The 13,145-nt window shown below is 50.6% G+C and overlaps 1 protein-coding gene across 4 annotated transcripts in view; it reads left to right on the top strand.

The window, feature by feature from the left end:
* Positions 1-12,939, top strand: part of SSH1 (slingshot protein phosphatase 1) — a 33,687-nt gene extending 20,748 nt beyond the window's left edge. For 3 of the 4 annotated variants that reach the window (XM_086761221.1, XM_086761222.1, XM_010124987.2), the window contains 10 exons: positions 1,673-1,741; positions 2,180-2,245; positions 3,508-3,702; positions 3,930-4,023; positions 5,397-5,525; positions 6,686-6,732; positions 8,085-8,231; positions 8,900-9,100; positions 10,022-10,652; positions 11,123-12,939. In XM_086761221.1, coding sequence (XP_086617347.1) covers positions 1,673-1,741; positions 2,180-2,245; positions 3,508-3,702; positions 3,930-4,023; positions 5,397-5,525; positions 6,686-6,732; positions 8,085-8,231; positions 8,900-9,100; positions 10,022-10,652; positions 11,123-12,400 — 2,857 coding nt within the window. In that variant the 3' untranslated portion in view covers positions 12,401-12,939. Of the gene's footprint in view, positions 1-1,672; positions 1,742-2,179; positions 2,246-3,507; positions 3,703-3,929; positions 4,024-5,396; positions 5,526-6,685; positions 6,733-8,084; positions 8,232-8,899; positions 9,101-10,021; positions 10,653-10,728; positions 10,857-11,122 lie in introns of all 4 variants that reach the window. The other variant, XR_015260395.1, reaches the window with a different exon arrangement.
* Positions 12,940-13,145: the final 206 nt, after the last annotated feature.

The raw sequence follows: 13,145 nt of genomic DNA, 5'->3' as shown, positions 1-13,145 counted from the left end.
TGCAGACCCTCTCGCTTTATTCCAGTTCTGTGTGAATAAATCAAGGCAGAAGAGCTCTTGGCTCGGAGAGACAGGCTTGGTTTGGCAGAGCTGGAGTTAGAAGTCCGAGCTTCCAGGCAGTTGTTTCTGTTCTCCCGTGATTTAGCAGGCTGCCATGTTGTGCTGGTGCAGCCAGTGGGACTTCTGTTTGCTTTTTGGGAAACCTTAGTGGTTGTTTCCATTGCTGTGAGGGGAAAGGGGGAGCTTTTGTGCTGTAGTGGGACCTGCAGGGAAACTCCGAGCCATCCTTCCTGAGGGGATTATTGTTGCTGGCTTTGCTGCCTCCTGACCTGCTGTTCTCTTTCGGCGGAAATTCTAATGCGCGCGTAGTGTGCGACAGCAGTGAGCGCTTCATCTTCCAATCTGAAACAACCTTGCAGTAATTTGCTCCTGGAGAGCACTGAGGTGAGACAAGAGGAAAGATAGACTCATGGAATGGTTGGGGTTGGAAGGGACCTTCAAAGGTCATCTAGTTCAACCCCCTTACAAGGAGCAGAGACATCTTGAAGATGGAAGTTATGCCAAATCTATCCTAACTGTAAGCTTAGCTGCTGTTTCAGTTGCTATCTCCCCTGAAAGCCAAAGTTCTTGTTAATTCAGGCTAAATCTCATGCATAAGGAAGTCAGTTGGCATCAGTGACTTCACTGAGTGACTCCACGACTCTCTGTTGGGGCTGAAATGTCCCTGCTGAGCTGTAAGTGTGCTGGCTGCTGTGACTAGTGAGGCGCTTTTGTGGGGTTTATTCCTTTTACATGTGTTTAATAAGAAACATTTCTTCTTGCAAAGCTCTGAAGTGCACATTGTCCCCACGTGTGTTCAAACTGGCCTGTCAGATCCTTTGATCTGCTGTAGAAGGCGGCTGAAGGCTTAAAGAAGAAAGGAAAAGAACAAAACAGAACCCGAGGTCTTTGCTAACTGGCTGTTGCTGTGTGCATCCCAATTACCTTTAAAACTTTAATATCTCAGTAGCTTAATTATTTACAAGTTGGAAGTCACTGGCCCCCATTATGGTACGGTTTTCTTGCCAGATTGCTTCTCTGAACTGGAAGTCTTCTTTTGGCTTAGGTAAACTCATAAAATCCATTTTTGTCTTTGCTACCAGCCAGGGTGATGAAGTGAAAATCGAAGGCGCTGTCCTTTGAGAGGCCCCTTGGGTCCCCTTTGGGAAGGGCAGGCGGCTGCTCTGCCACCCCCAAGCCTTGCTCTCTGCCTCCCCTCAGCGAGCACAATCTCGGCAGCCACGTCGCTGTGATCTGCTTTTATGTCCTGCGAGGGAACTGCCTGGCACTGAGCTTAGGAGGGCGAGAGAGCAGGAAAGGTGACGGGGCAAATGCTGCAGGGCTTTCTGCCGGGCTCCGGAGGGGGAGAGAAGGGCTGGTGGTTTTGACTCTTGCTTCTGTGATGTTTCTCCAGCCCCGTGGAGCAATCGCCGTGCTGGTAGCAGAGCAGACCTTTGGACTTCGGCTGCCGCTCTCCTTGTGTGTCATGCGTTTGATGGCCTGAGATATTACTAGGAATTACTAGAGCAAGACTTGAGGATTTTAAAAATTAAAGAGTATTAATAATTTAGAGTATTGGCGTGACTGCGTTGTGGCCTATATTTAACATCCTGTATAACAATCTCTCTTCCAGTAAAAGCTGCACTATAGGAATGGTTCTTCGTCTGTGGAGTGACACTAAAATCCATCTCGATGGCGATGGGTAAGAAACCACGTTAAAAGGGTAAATGTGAATGTCCTTCCCTGCATGGGGGCTGCTCTAGGAGAGATTCTCCGTCACCTTGCAAATGAAGTTCCAGTTTTGGATTCATGGCCGCAGTCGTGTTATTCAGACAGTGAGATTTTGCCTTGCTGCCCTCAAAGTGCTCGGTGGAACCTGTGGTGCGCAGTTGGGTGCTCCTGAAATCCCGCTCGAGGGATGGAGCTCCCGTTCCTGGCACCCTACGCTGGGAATGGTGTCCGCTTGCTGTTCCTATTTGGGCGGATGTTGGAAAATCAGTGAAAGAATTCTCATCCCTGATTCTTTTTTGACTGTGAGTGCCCTTATAGCTGCCCTGCAGTAGCTGTTTGTAGAGTGCAGCTCGTGATGTGAATCAGAGCAGTTTGACTGGTGGTTTTTTTTTTTCCCTCTCTCTGTTAGTGGCTTCAGCGTGAGCACTGCAGGGAGAATGCACATCTTCAAGCCAGTGTCGGTGCAAGCCATGTGGTATGTCTGTTAATTAGCTTTATTGAGAAAGAGGCTGTCATTTCTGTGAATAAATTAAATACAAATAAACAAACTGCATTTTAGCATTCTCCATAATTGGTATTTTGTGAGCTGCAGCAGAGAAGCTGTGTCAGCGCGTAGCAGCACTGTAAAGGGACTGTGAGAAGGCTGATCCAAAACCAGGATCTTCTCCTGCTTCTCTTTAATATCGGGGAGATGGCACTGGTGAGGTGAATAAACACGAAAGACCAACTTGAATTCATCAGGCTGCACACCCAATTTTTCCTCTCTCTGCATATTTTCCGAACTGGCTGAAGGAGGAGCCTCGGGCCCCGTTGCCAATCTGATGGCATTCCCCGTGTTCTGCCGCGTTACTGGGGCCAGGCTGGGAAACTTTCCGTGCCGCCCCGGGTGCCTGTTCACCTTTCAGCTCCTGTCACCCCTCCCATGCGCGGGGATTCCAGAACGCTGAAGCAGAGGTGGCTGAATCAGCAGCAGCCATGCCAGCAAATTCCTCCTTGAAGAGGCTGCTGCCCTTCCCCGCGCAGAACAAATGTGTCTCTTTTCACCAGGGCAGTTTTCTGGCTCCCCTTGGAGCCTCTGGAGATCCCTGTCCTTGCGGCATCTGATAGGGAGAAGATACAGATGTAGGGAAGGATGTCGTGCTAGGGACGATTCGGTACAGAAACAGATGAAACTCTTGTTCCTGTCATTTCTGAACTCGGCCCCTCCTGTTGGCACCCTGAGAAGTGGTTAATGTATTCAGTACGGTGACATCTTCAGAGGAGAGCCTCAAAAAAAAGGAAAAAAAAATGAGGAGGGAAGGAAGGACAAAGTCATGCTAGAATTTGCAAAAACAAATGACCCAGGCTGGGCCTTCTCCCTGGAGCATGTCGGGGGCCAAGAATGCTGGTAAATATGCGTTTGACTCCTTGCTGAAGGTGGTTTGAAAATTGTCCATGGTCTTTATTTTTCTTTGCTCTGGCTTTACAAGTTAGCTAATGATTAGATCCCAGAGTGACTCATGCCTTGTGCGTGCCTGTTAATCAGGAGATTTCAGCCTCTGCCTTGGACCGGCTCTAGGGAAGGCCTCCAAGGTGCAGTCTGTGCCCTCTCTGAACTCTGATACAATAAATCTGCAGCTCTTAAAAATAAAACTGCAACAAACAATGCTGAAAATATTTTTTTTTCCCCTCTGTGAAAATCTCTCTGTCCCTGCTGCTCACATCTGCACAATAATTTTTTTTTTTCCAAACTTGCAGGTCTGCTTTACAGATCCTCCATAAAGCCTGTGAGGTTGCCAGGAGGTACAACTACTTCCCTGGCGGGATGGCCTTGGTCTGGGCCACGTACTACGAAAGCTGCATCAGCTCCGACCAGAGCTGCATCAACGAGTGGAACGCGATGCAGGACCTGGAGTCCACCCGCCCCGACTCTCCAGCCCTCTTTGTTGACAAGTCAGTTCTGAATTTTATTAGAAAAAAATCGGCTTGGCTCACGAGAGAAATCTTCCCTTCTCCCTTTTCTCCTTGCCTGTCTTTTCGTAAATGTCTTCAAATGTTTTTCTTTCATTGTTCTCATTTCAAATCACTTTTAATACAAGTCCTTACCACCACTCCTCTGCACAGGATGAGTCCCACCATTTACTGCCGGCCTGGAGACATCCTCTGCTTTTCCTTTTCAGGCCAACTGAAAGGGAGCGAACAGAACGGCTCATTAAAGCCAAGCTCCGGAGCATCATGATGAGCAAAGACCTGGAAAATGTGACTTCTAAGGAGGTAAATATCAGAATTCCTGCCAGACTGTGTTTCCAGAGAGTGCTGCGCTGGTGGAGAGGCACCAGATAACTCGGTGTCACTGGCTGTTGAGTTTGTATTTCCAGCTGTTCCGTAGAGGCTCAGCTCTTCGGCTTTGCTGTGCCTCTGTTTACCTGGCGGGGAAACCGGGGTAATAACAACGGCAGAGTGCATTTTTCAAGCTCTTAATAACAAGGATGTGACTTTCAAGTGCAGAGTGCATGGTTCTTTGCCAGCAGAGTGGCACCAGAGTGACGCCGGCATTACAGTTGGCCGTAGCACGTGTAGGAATGCCCGAGCGATGAATTTGCAGCCACTTACTCCTCAGTGCATCCCTGTGAGTTACAGAAGCAAAGGCAACGCTCCCAAAAGACACAGCTGGTGGCTCGGTGCCCCACAGCAGTGTTCAATGAGTGTCCTCATCTCCATTTGCTCATGGGCAGCGCAGAGCAAAGTATGCGCTTTCCTTCCTTCTTGTCAGCTTCATAAGGTTTTGTTTTCTTTGTTCCTGAACAAATGTCGAGGGGGCTCGTGAACAGCGTTTTGCTGGTGAGTTTATGGATGGAGAACCACAAGTCCAGGCTAAAGCTACTTGCATCCATCCCCAGGCTGGTGTAGGTACGTCCAGCCGCAGTGCGGACAGATTCGGAGCAAATGGAAATAGTCCTTTTGGGGCTGTGTTTTTGTTTGATTTTTCAGGGGAGGCTGTTAACATGCAGGGCTTTCCTTCCTGAAGCTTTGCGCTGCAGGGTTCAGATACACTCTTGTGTGTCGCAGCATTACACGCTGCAGGCGTAAGCCGAGAACTCGTCTGTCTGGGTGCGTGTTCTTAACTCCTGGTGCAGTCTAAATGCTTTGGTTTTGCTGCAGCCAGTTTCCACGGTGGGTTATACAAAGCTGTGCTGCCTTGCACTGCACCTTCCTGAAGCCGAGGTGCGGGGAGAGGACTGTACGTCTGTGCCCTGGCATTTTAAATGGGAGAGTGCTGGAAATCTCCCCTCAGCGATGCCGCTGCCATTTATTCACTCCTTGCTTCTAATGGGGTTTACATTTGTTTGCTAGCTGCTCTGTAAGGTATTGGGTTTTTATCTCTTGAATTATTTTTAAGAAGCAGGTACCCCCAAATATGTGGTTTTGTACTCGGATGTTATCTGAAGCTTCATTTACAGATCTCAAATCCGGGGGCCTAGGATCCTTGGAGAGATGCCGCATAGTGAGAGTCTTTGTGTCCAAAAGGTTGAATCTCTCTTGCTGTTTTTAATGAAGTACGGAAAAAGTGTTTTGCAGAGGAGGGACGACAAATATTTCCATTGAACAGACGTGATTCTAGGTGGCATCCTTTTTGTGCTCTGCAGATACGAAATGAGCTGGAGAAACACATGAATTGCAACTTGAAGGAATTCAAGGAATTTATAGACAACGAAATGCTGCTTATCCTGGGGCAGATGGACAAGCCGTCTCTGATTTTTGATCACTTATATCTGGTAAGCTGCCATGTTAGGAGCTCCAGAGTAGCAGGAGGCTCGGTGGGAGTGATCTGACAAGTGGCTGGGCTCCGGAGAAGCTGGGTTTGGTGTCAGGGCTGACTTATGCAGTGTGAGCAAGAAGTACAACCTGCTATCCCGCCCTTTGTGCGGATTTACTCCAGGACCCGTACTGCTTGGAAAAGCCTGCAGCGGAGAAGCTTTTTCTGGCTACGTTCTTGTTTCTTGTGCTTGATGTAACAGTTCTTTCCTGGCCAGTCGGTCCTGTTTCAGGACATACCATGGCGTAGCTCAAGTTCTCTCTGTGCATCTTCAGTTTCTATTTCTAGCAATGGAGATTTTCTTTTAAGACAAACAAAAATTCCAGCTGCGGCCGCTGCCCCGGTGCGACAGCCCTTTGCTCTTTGCCTCTGATTAGGGTCACTGGATTGTTTTTCTCGCCTGAGCCTGTGAAGCTCTGTAGGCACGACCGGAACCATGTAAAGAGTAAGGCTGAGGGCGATGGGCTGTCCAGCTTGTGCAGGAGCAAACGGTGTGTGTTTTGTCTAAACTTTTGCCACTAGATGGTACTCCAAGCAAAACCAGGCACTGCCATCTGGAGCGAAGGCTTGCTTGAGATGAACGCATTTGTGCCCGTTATGCTTGGGTCTGTCTTATTTTTTTTTTTAGCAAGTCAGAGGAAGTGCTCATGTTTGAGGGCAAAACCTGCTTTTAAAACCATTTTTAGCTTTCTATTCTGCAAGAATGGGAGGGATTCAAGGTGTAACCACTCCCATAACTTTCAGGATTTGCCTCACTTCTCGTATACCTGTGATCCCAGTCATACCACACGTAATCGTTTTGTTTCCCTGCGCTATTTATCTCTGCGGCTGAAAATCCAGAGTGGCTGAGGGTTTGGGACGTGCTCTGTCACGTGCTGGCCTAGAACTGACTCCTCAGGTGAGGACATAGTGCCCTTGTCCCCTCCTTCAGGAGGTCCCTGCCTGTTCAGGACAGGCTGTCTCCATGCTGAGCCGCAGAGCTGGCTGCCCTGGCGCCGTACTCCTGTTGCAGGGGCGATTGCCAGTATTTCAGTTGGGCTGGGGGATTGCAGAGCCTTAGGAAAGAGGGAGAGAGGGTCTCGGGCTCCTTTGAAACGTCGTTTTTTGTGCCCGTTGCAGGGATCTGAGTGGAACGCCTCCAACCTCGAGGAGCTGCAGGGCTCGGGGTGAGTACTGCACGTTTCAAGCGCTAGAGTTAGCCTCTCTGAAACCTCCAGCCATTTGCCGTGAGCTGACATTCAGGTCTCGAGATGACGTGTGGCGTTTTTAGATGGTGGGGATGAGTTTGGGCCCATTCCCAGCATTGTGGGTAACAGCGTCAGGACCTTGGTGGGGAAATCATTCCTTCCTCATTTCTATCAATACCATGTTGAGTGAAAAGAAACAAAACTTCTCCTTTGTGAAGTACCTCAAGATCTCCAAAACCCCTTCAATGTGTAGCAGCCGAGCGTGAAGCGGTCATACATATTGTTGTGTCAGGTGTGAATTCCTGCGGCGGCAGAACAGCAAATATTACAGCGCTAAGGTTAGGAAAAAGCTCTGTCTAAATGGAGCAGAACTTCCTGTGGATGAACAACCTCCAGCTCACCTGCCCAGACAGGCAGCTGCAGGGCTGTCTTTCACCACGCTCTCATCACCGCACCGCTCCTTGGCTTGATTTACTTTCACGCTTTTTGGACGTGTGAGATTTTTGCATATAAATATTTGCTGCTTGCCCAAGGCGTACACCAACCCCGATGTGAGAAACTGAAAAACATTGCTCAACAGCATGACTGAAGATGTTTAATTTGGAGTCCTTGGGAAGAGATGTCTGAACATCTTTGAACAAGCACATCAACCAGCACGTTCATACTTCTGATCTACGGGAAGGCATCTTGACGTGCAGTGTCTGAAAGTCAAAGCTGGACGCGTTCTGAAACAAATATCCTGTGTCCTTGATTGTCTGAGTGATACGAAGTAATAAATCAACATGGGCATTCCTTCTCCCCGGGTACATTGTAATCCCGCTGTGATATTTGGCAGGACTCGAGAGATGCCATGTGACTCTCATTTCATATTTTTGGTTGGAAAGAAGAGAAAAGGATGGTTTTGCAGCTCAAGCCTGCAGTTGAAAATCCTGATTCCCGGGGTCTGTTCCCAGCTCTTGCCCAAACGAATCGCTTGCAGCCGATGCGCTGTTCTCCTTTCAGCGTCCCGGGAGCTGCGAGTGGCACGCAGGGAGGAGTTTCTGATGAGGTGACAAAGCCTCGGCAGAGGGGATGAAGTAAACTTCCCCTGTGCCCAAGGTCCTGACGCTTTGAGTGGGATACGCTGGTGATGAGAGAAGGGTGAATGGGCAGGCCCTGCACGTCACGTGCGTGACCTGTGTCACCGCCCGTCCCAGGCGTTCGGGGTTAGGGCTGTAGATAAACATCTTACAGATCACGTTGTGTCAGATTTCATGGACTTCACAATGTGTCTCGGTTCCCTTTTCATGACCATGCCAGTTCAACTTTATTTTTCTTTCCATTCTCCACAGCATTGACTACATTTTGAACGTGACCAGGGAAATTGATAATTTTTTCCCTGGCTTGTTCGCGTACCACAATATCCGCGTGTATGACGAGGAGACAACGGACCTCCTGGCTCACTGGAACGAGGCGTACCACTTCATAAATAAGGCCAAGTAAGCGGGCTGGGAGACGTGACTTAGCGCGAGAGCGCGTCGGAGCCATGGGGTCCAGCGCCGTGCCCTGCGGGTTTCATCCAGCGCGGAGCTGGGCCCTCCCTGAAGCCGCACCACTGCTGAAGGAGGCAGCGGGGCTGTTGCGTTGCTGCTTTTGCCAGGAGTTTTCTGTGTCCCTGGAGCTTCCCTGTACCTTGTCTCTTCCTGTGCTGGTGTTAACCTGTTCCTAGCCTATGGGGGTTTTTATTATTATTATGATTTTGTTTTCCTTACAAAAGGAAACGAGGACATTTCCTCTTCTCAAGAAGTTCTGGAAATACTCCAACACGTGTCCTTGTTGGACTAGCCCCAGCTGTCTCTGCAGACAAGAGATCATGACAGAGCCCCTCAGACTCTGCTGGGTTTTATCCCTGTATGCAAAAACTCGGGCGGGCGGGGAGGAGGCTTCATGGTGGTCTCTGAAATGGCAGCAGGATTGAGGCTGCCCTTCTCTAACTCCTGACTTTTCTGGAGAGAGATTCTTCTTGTGAAGTCCAAAAGTCACCTACTGAGCCGTGGTGTTCGGGCGGTCAGGAGGACAACATACTGCCCCTCCGTCGTGTAAAAAGGTGCCAACAGATACCATAACCAGAAAGGTGAGACCTGTTCTCCTGTTTGTCCTTCCGCAGGAAGAATCACTCCAAGTGCCTGGTGCACTGCAAAATGGGCGTGAGCCGCTCAGCATCTACTGTTATAGCTTATGCCATGAAGGAGTTTGGCTGGTCGCTGGAGAAGGCCTACAATTATGTCAAGCAGAAACGCAGCATTGCAAGACCAAATGCAGGCTTCATGAGACAGCTTTTGGAATACGAAGGCATTTTAGATGCGAGGTAAAGCGACAGGATAAATGGAAAGGTGAATTGCAGGAAATAAAGGGAGTTAATTGTAAGGAAAACCTCTTGTGGTTTTGTATCACAAAATATTAATCGATCCCACATGGAGTTCTGTTCAGGCAGGAGGTTCTTCTGCCGGTGTCTTGCACACATGCGTGTCCTGCTCAAAGCCACTGCCAGAGTGTGTGTGGTGCTGCAGTCTGAGGAGCCCTCTTTAGAAGGGCAGATGGAGAAGCCTGGGCTAATTGTGTTTTTCTAAACCTTTTCCATGCCAGGCCTCCCTGGGTGGAAATTAGCTGTCTTCTAGGGAGATCTGCTCTGGTTTAATTCGGCGAGGGTTGCTTTGTGCTGGGGAAGCATGTTCGTGTTTCTCAGCAGCCAGTACTGCTCAGCAAAACATTGTTCTTGTTTTATGAGGCAGAACTGAGCTCAGGCAGTGTTGGAGGCAAATAATTTGCAGTTCTGGGTTACCATGCCAATGACAAGTCTTTGTCGTTGCAAGCGCTGTAGTGTCTGATCAGGGTTTCTGCATGCTCCGCCTGGCCTCTGCTCTGCTGGGGGAGAAGGAGGAAAGTTTTTCACTCTGGTTCAGCAGGAACTGTGCTATGAGATGTGCAGAGATGTTGGTGCAGTGTTTTGCTCTGACGGGGAGCTCCGTGCCCCTCTGCCCTCCCGAGGGCTGTTCCCATCGTGGGTGCGGCGCAGGGCAGTGCTGGGAGTCTGCTGGGCCACAGTGGCTCTGGAGCGGGCGGGTGGGAGGGACGCAATCCTGATGCTAGAGATGGTTTTGTCCCGGTGGGACCGCAGGGTTGGATCCAGCGGTCAGCCTTTCGGTTCCAGGTTGTGGAGCAGGACGAATGTTCCTGGGACTCAGCACCCCGCAGTTCAGCAGTCACTTGTGTCTGTTCTTTCCCACAGCAAGCAGCGTCACAACAAGCTGTGGAAGCAGCAAGCAGAGAGCAACCTACCCCAGAACACAGACGGCACCACGGGGTCGAGCGACTTCTTACTGGAGAGCTTGGACATCGACCTAGAGAACCGGCTGGCTGACCTGGACACGCCGTCGCAGTCAGCGTTCCTGGACAACCGCGCCGGCACAGAAGTGTCCGTGGGGTTCAACTACTGCTTCCGTCGCCTCTCGGACACACTGCTGGAGAACAAGATTCCTGGTGACAGGGAGGGCTTCTTCCCCGTGGAGGAGCTGGAGCGGGATGCGCTTGCGGAGCGCGCTGCCTCGCTGGTGGGACAGCCTCCGGCTGCGCCTTCGGAGGGGAGGCTGCTGGAGACGGCGAAAACCCTGGAGACCGCAGAGCCGCTGGCAGAGCTGAGCAGTTTCAGCGAGAAGGAGGTGAAGAAGAAGCTGGACTTCAGCCCCAGGAAGGGCAGGATAGTGCTGGGCCCCGGGGCCCCAGGGGAGGACGGTGTCAGGGAGGAAAATCCGATGGAGAAGTGGAAGCGGCGTTTGTCCATGCACAAGGAGGAGAGCCGGCTTAATAGAGAGAACTTGAATAACAACAACAGCAAAAGGAGTTGCCCAGAGGATTTTGAGGTGCGTATGGAGTTGACATGTAGGTGATTAGCATGGCTGACTACTGCAAGTGAAACTGCTCTTCTCATCTTCATAGCTCAGTTTCATTTGACTTGGATAAAGCCTTTCATTCCACGATGAGCTGCTTCCTTTTCGAAGTGCTTCTGAACATGGCTTTGCTTGCCCAAGCGATGGATTTAGATGCCAGAGGGAGCGTGCACACATGTGAGTGCCCTATAAACTGCTTTGGGCGGCTTGCTTGCGTGGCCGTCGCTTGGTGCCGAACGGTAGGTACTCTTCTGTTGGAGGTACTGTCTGCCGAGAAAGCACGTGGCTTTTGTTCCTGCTGCAGGGCCTTGAGAAGTGGAGATGGGCTTTGTTTCGAGTCTGCGTGGCTGAAAATGTGTCTTGTGGTCTGTGCCTCTCGCTCTGCTTATTGCTGACGCCTTGTTCTGTGCACATTTACCCGTGCCTGTTTTCTTTTTTTGCAGCACGATGCCGTCTTTGGGATCCTCAGTAAGGTCAAGCCCTCCTATCAGTCTTGCGCTGACTGCATGTATTCCTCGGCCGGGTTGGCTCCCGACTCCTTCGGGGAGCAGTGCGAAAAGCTGAACCCCGGCGCTGCGCATCGCAGCACCACCATCTGCACGCAGCCGGCCCTCCTCTCCCACATCAACTCCAATTTGGCGGCCCACCTGCCTGGCAAGGCGCACGCAGAGGAAGCCATCAGGACTAAAAATAACGAGGCTCCGCTTCCTCTGTCGGCAGGAACTGGTCCTTTGGAGGCTGGCACTTGCAGATCACTCGATCAGCACTGCAGCGTCTTGGAGAAAGGCAAAGATGCACCGAAAACCCCAGTGAAAACTCCGCTGCCCAGGAGAAACTCGCACTGTGACAAGAGCCTCCTTCACGCAGAAGTGGTGAAAGAAGAGGCTTTAGCCAGAAGAGACAGCAAACCTACCAAGGATCTGAAGCACTTGCTGTTCAGCAAAGACTTGGAAAAGCCAAGTGCAAACAGTTACTTGATGCAGCATCAGGAGTCTCTCATTCAGCTGCAGAAAGCAGGCTTGGTCAGGAAACACACCAAAGAGCTGGAGCGCTTGAAAAGCCTGCCCTCGGACACCTCGTCGCTGCTCAGAGAGAGCGCCCTGAGCAGAGTCGACTCTGGCATTGTGGAGGAAAGCGAGGATTTGATTGCGCATCACGGCCTCGTTCCTCTTCTGGGACCAGCGCCGCTGATAGCTGAAGATGCAGGAAACGACGTGGAGAAGTCGGAGGTGAAACGCGTCTTGGAGGGGATCTCTCAGAAAACCTCCACGCCTGTCGTGTGTCGGTTGGAGCACACGAGCAGTTTCACCAAGGACTTTCTGAAGACCATCTGCTACACCCCCTCCTCCTCCCGGAGCTCCAACCTGACGCGGAGCTCCAGCAGCGACAGTATCCACAGCGTGCGGGGCAAGCCCGGCCTGGTGAAGCAGCGAACTCAGGAAATTGAGACCAGGCTGCGGCTGGCCGGCTTGACTGTGTCTTCTCCTCTGAAAAGGTCCAATTCTCTCGCCAAGCTAGGGTGTCTTAACTTGTCCTCTGAGGACTTATCGAGCGACATGGACGTGTCAACCATAACGGACTCAAAAGAGGCTGTTTCCAGCGAGTCTTCCGTGCTCTGTGAGCCACAATCCACGCTGAGGAGCGCAGACGTCACCTCCAAACTGGCGGCGAAGGCGGCGGTCGGAAACTTGAAGAACACGCTTTGGACGGGCAAAAGTTGATGCCTTCTGTGGGGGGAGCGGGGGAGTGGATTTGGGGTTTTATGGCATTTACTCATCGCACCGGTGCAATTTTATCATCTGACTTGCAGTAGCTCATCTGATGCCACCTCTTCATCCCCTCCTTGTACTCCTAAGTGGGGAGAAAAAAAAAAAAACAACCCATAATGCGTCATGATGAATGGCACAAGGGAAAATAAAATGTGTTGCATGGCTTAGAAGAGGACGTTGTGTGTGAGTTGCCTGTTGTCCTGCAGGATGCTGTTCCTCGTACTGTTTGCCAAGTAGCATAACGTGTGTTTCGGTGTGTGTATATATAGATAGGTACTGGCCTCTGCTTATCTATCTGTGTATACGAAATGGTGAAATATTCTGTTGCAAAGACTCGACAAAATAATTATGACTTTTTTTTTTTTTTACAGAACAAACACAGGTCTCTAGTTAAAACAGGGAGCTTGTGGAAAAAAAATCCTTAAAATGGTGACATGAACACTACCTCTGTTCTTGCTGACTTAGTCTTGGTTTGTTGTTTGTTTTTTTTTTTTTTAAAAAGGCTTTTCCCGCAGTACTTCCCCGTTGTTTGAAGGTATTCCCGTCATGTTGGCTGTGACGGCCCGGAGGAGCGTGGAAACGGAGGCTTTGCCACACGGGTGGCCTGGCTGTGACGTGAAGGCGTGTCGCGCTGCGTTCGTGTCGACGGTGTGACCTGCTGGCGCCGGTCCGTCTGCGCGGCATGACCCGGTGAATT

Source organism: Chlamydotis macqueenii, chromosome 17 (assembly GCF_036417535.1).
Source record: "Chlamydotis macqueenii isolate bChlMac1 chromosome 17, bChlMac1.mat, whole genome shotgun sequence".
Taxonomy (NCBI): domain Eukaryota; kingdom Metazoa; phylum Chordata; class Aves; order Otidiformes; family Otididae; genus Chlamydotis; species Chlamydotis macqueenii.
This window is presented reverse-complemented; position numbering and strand designations above follow the sequence as displayed.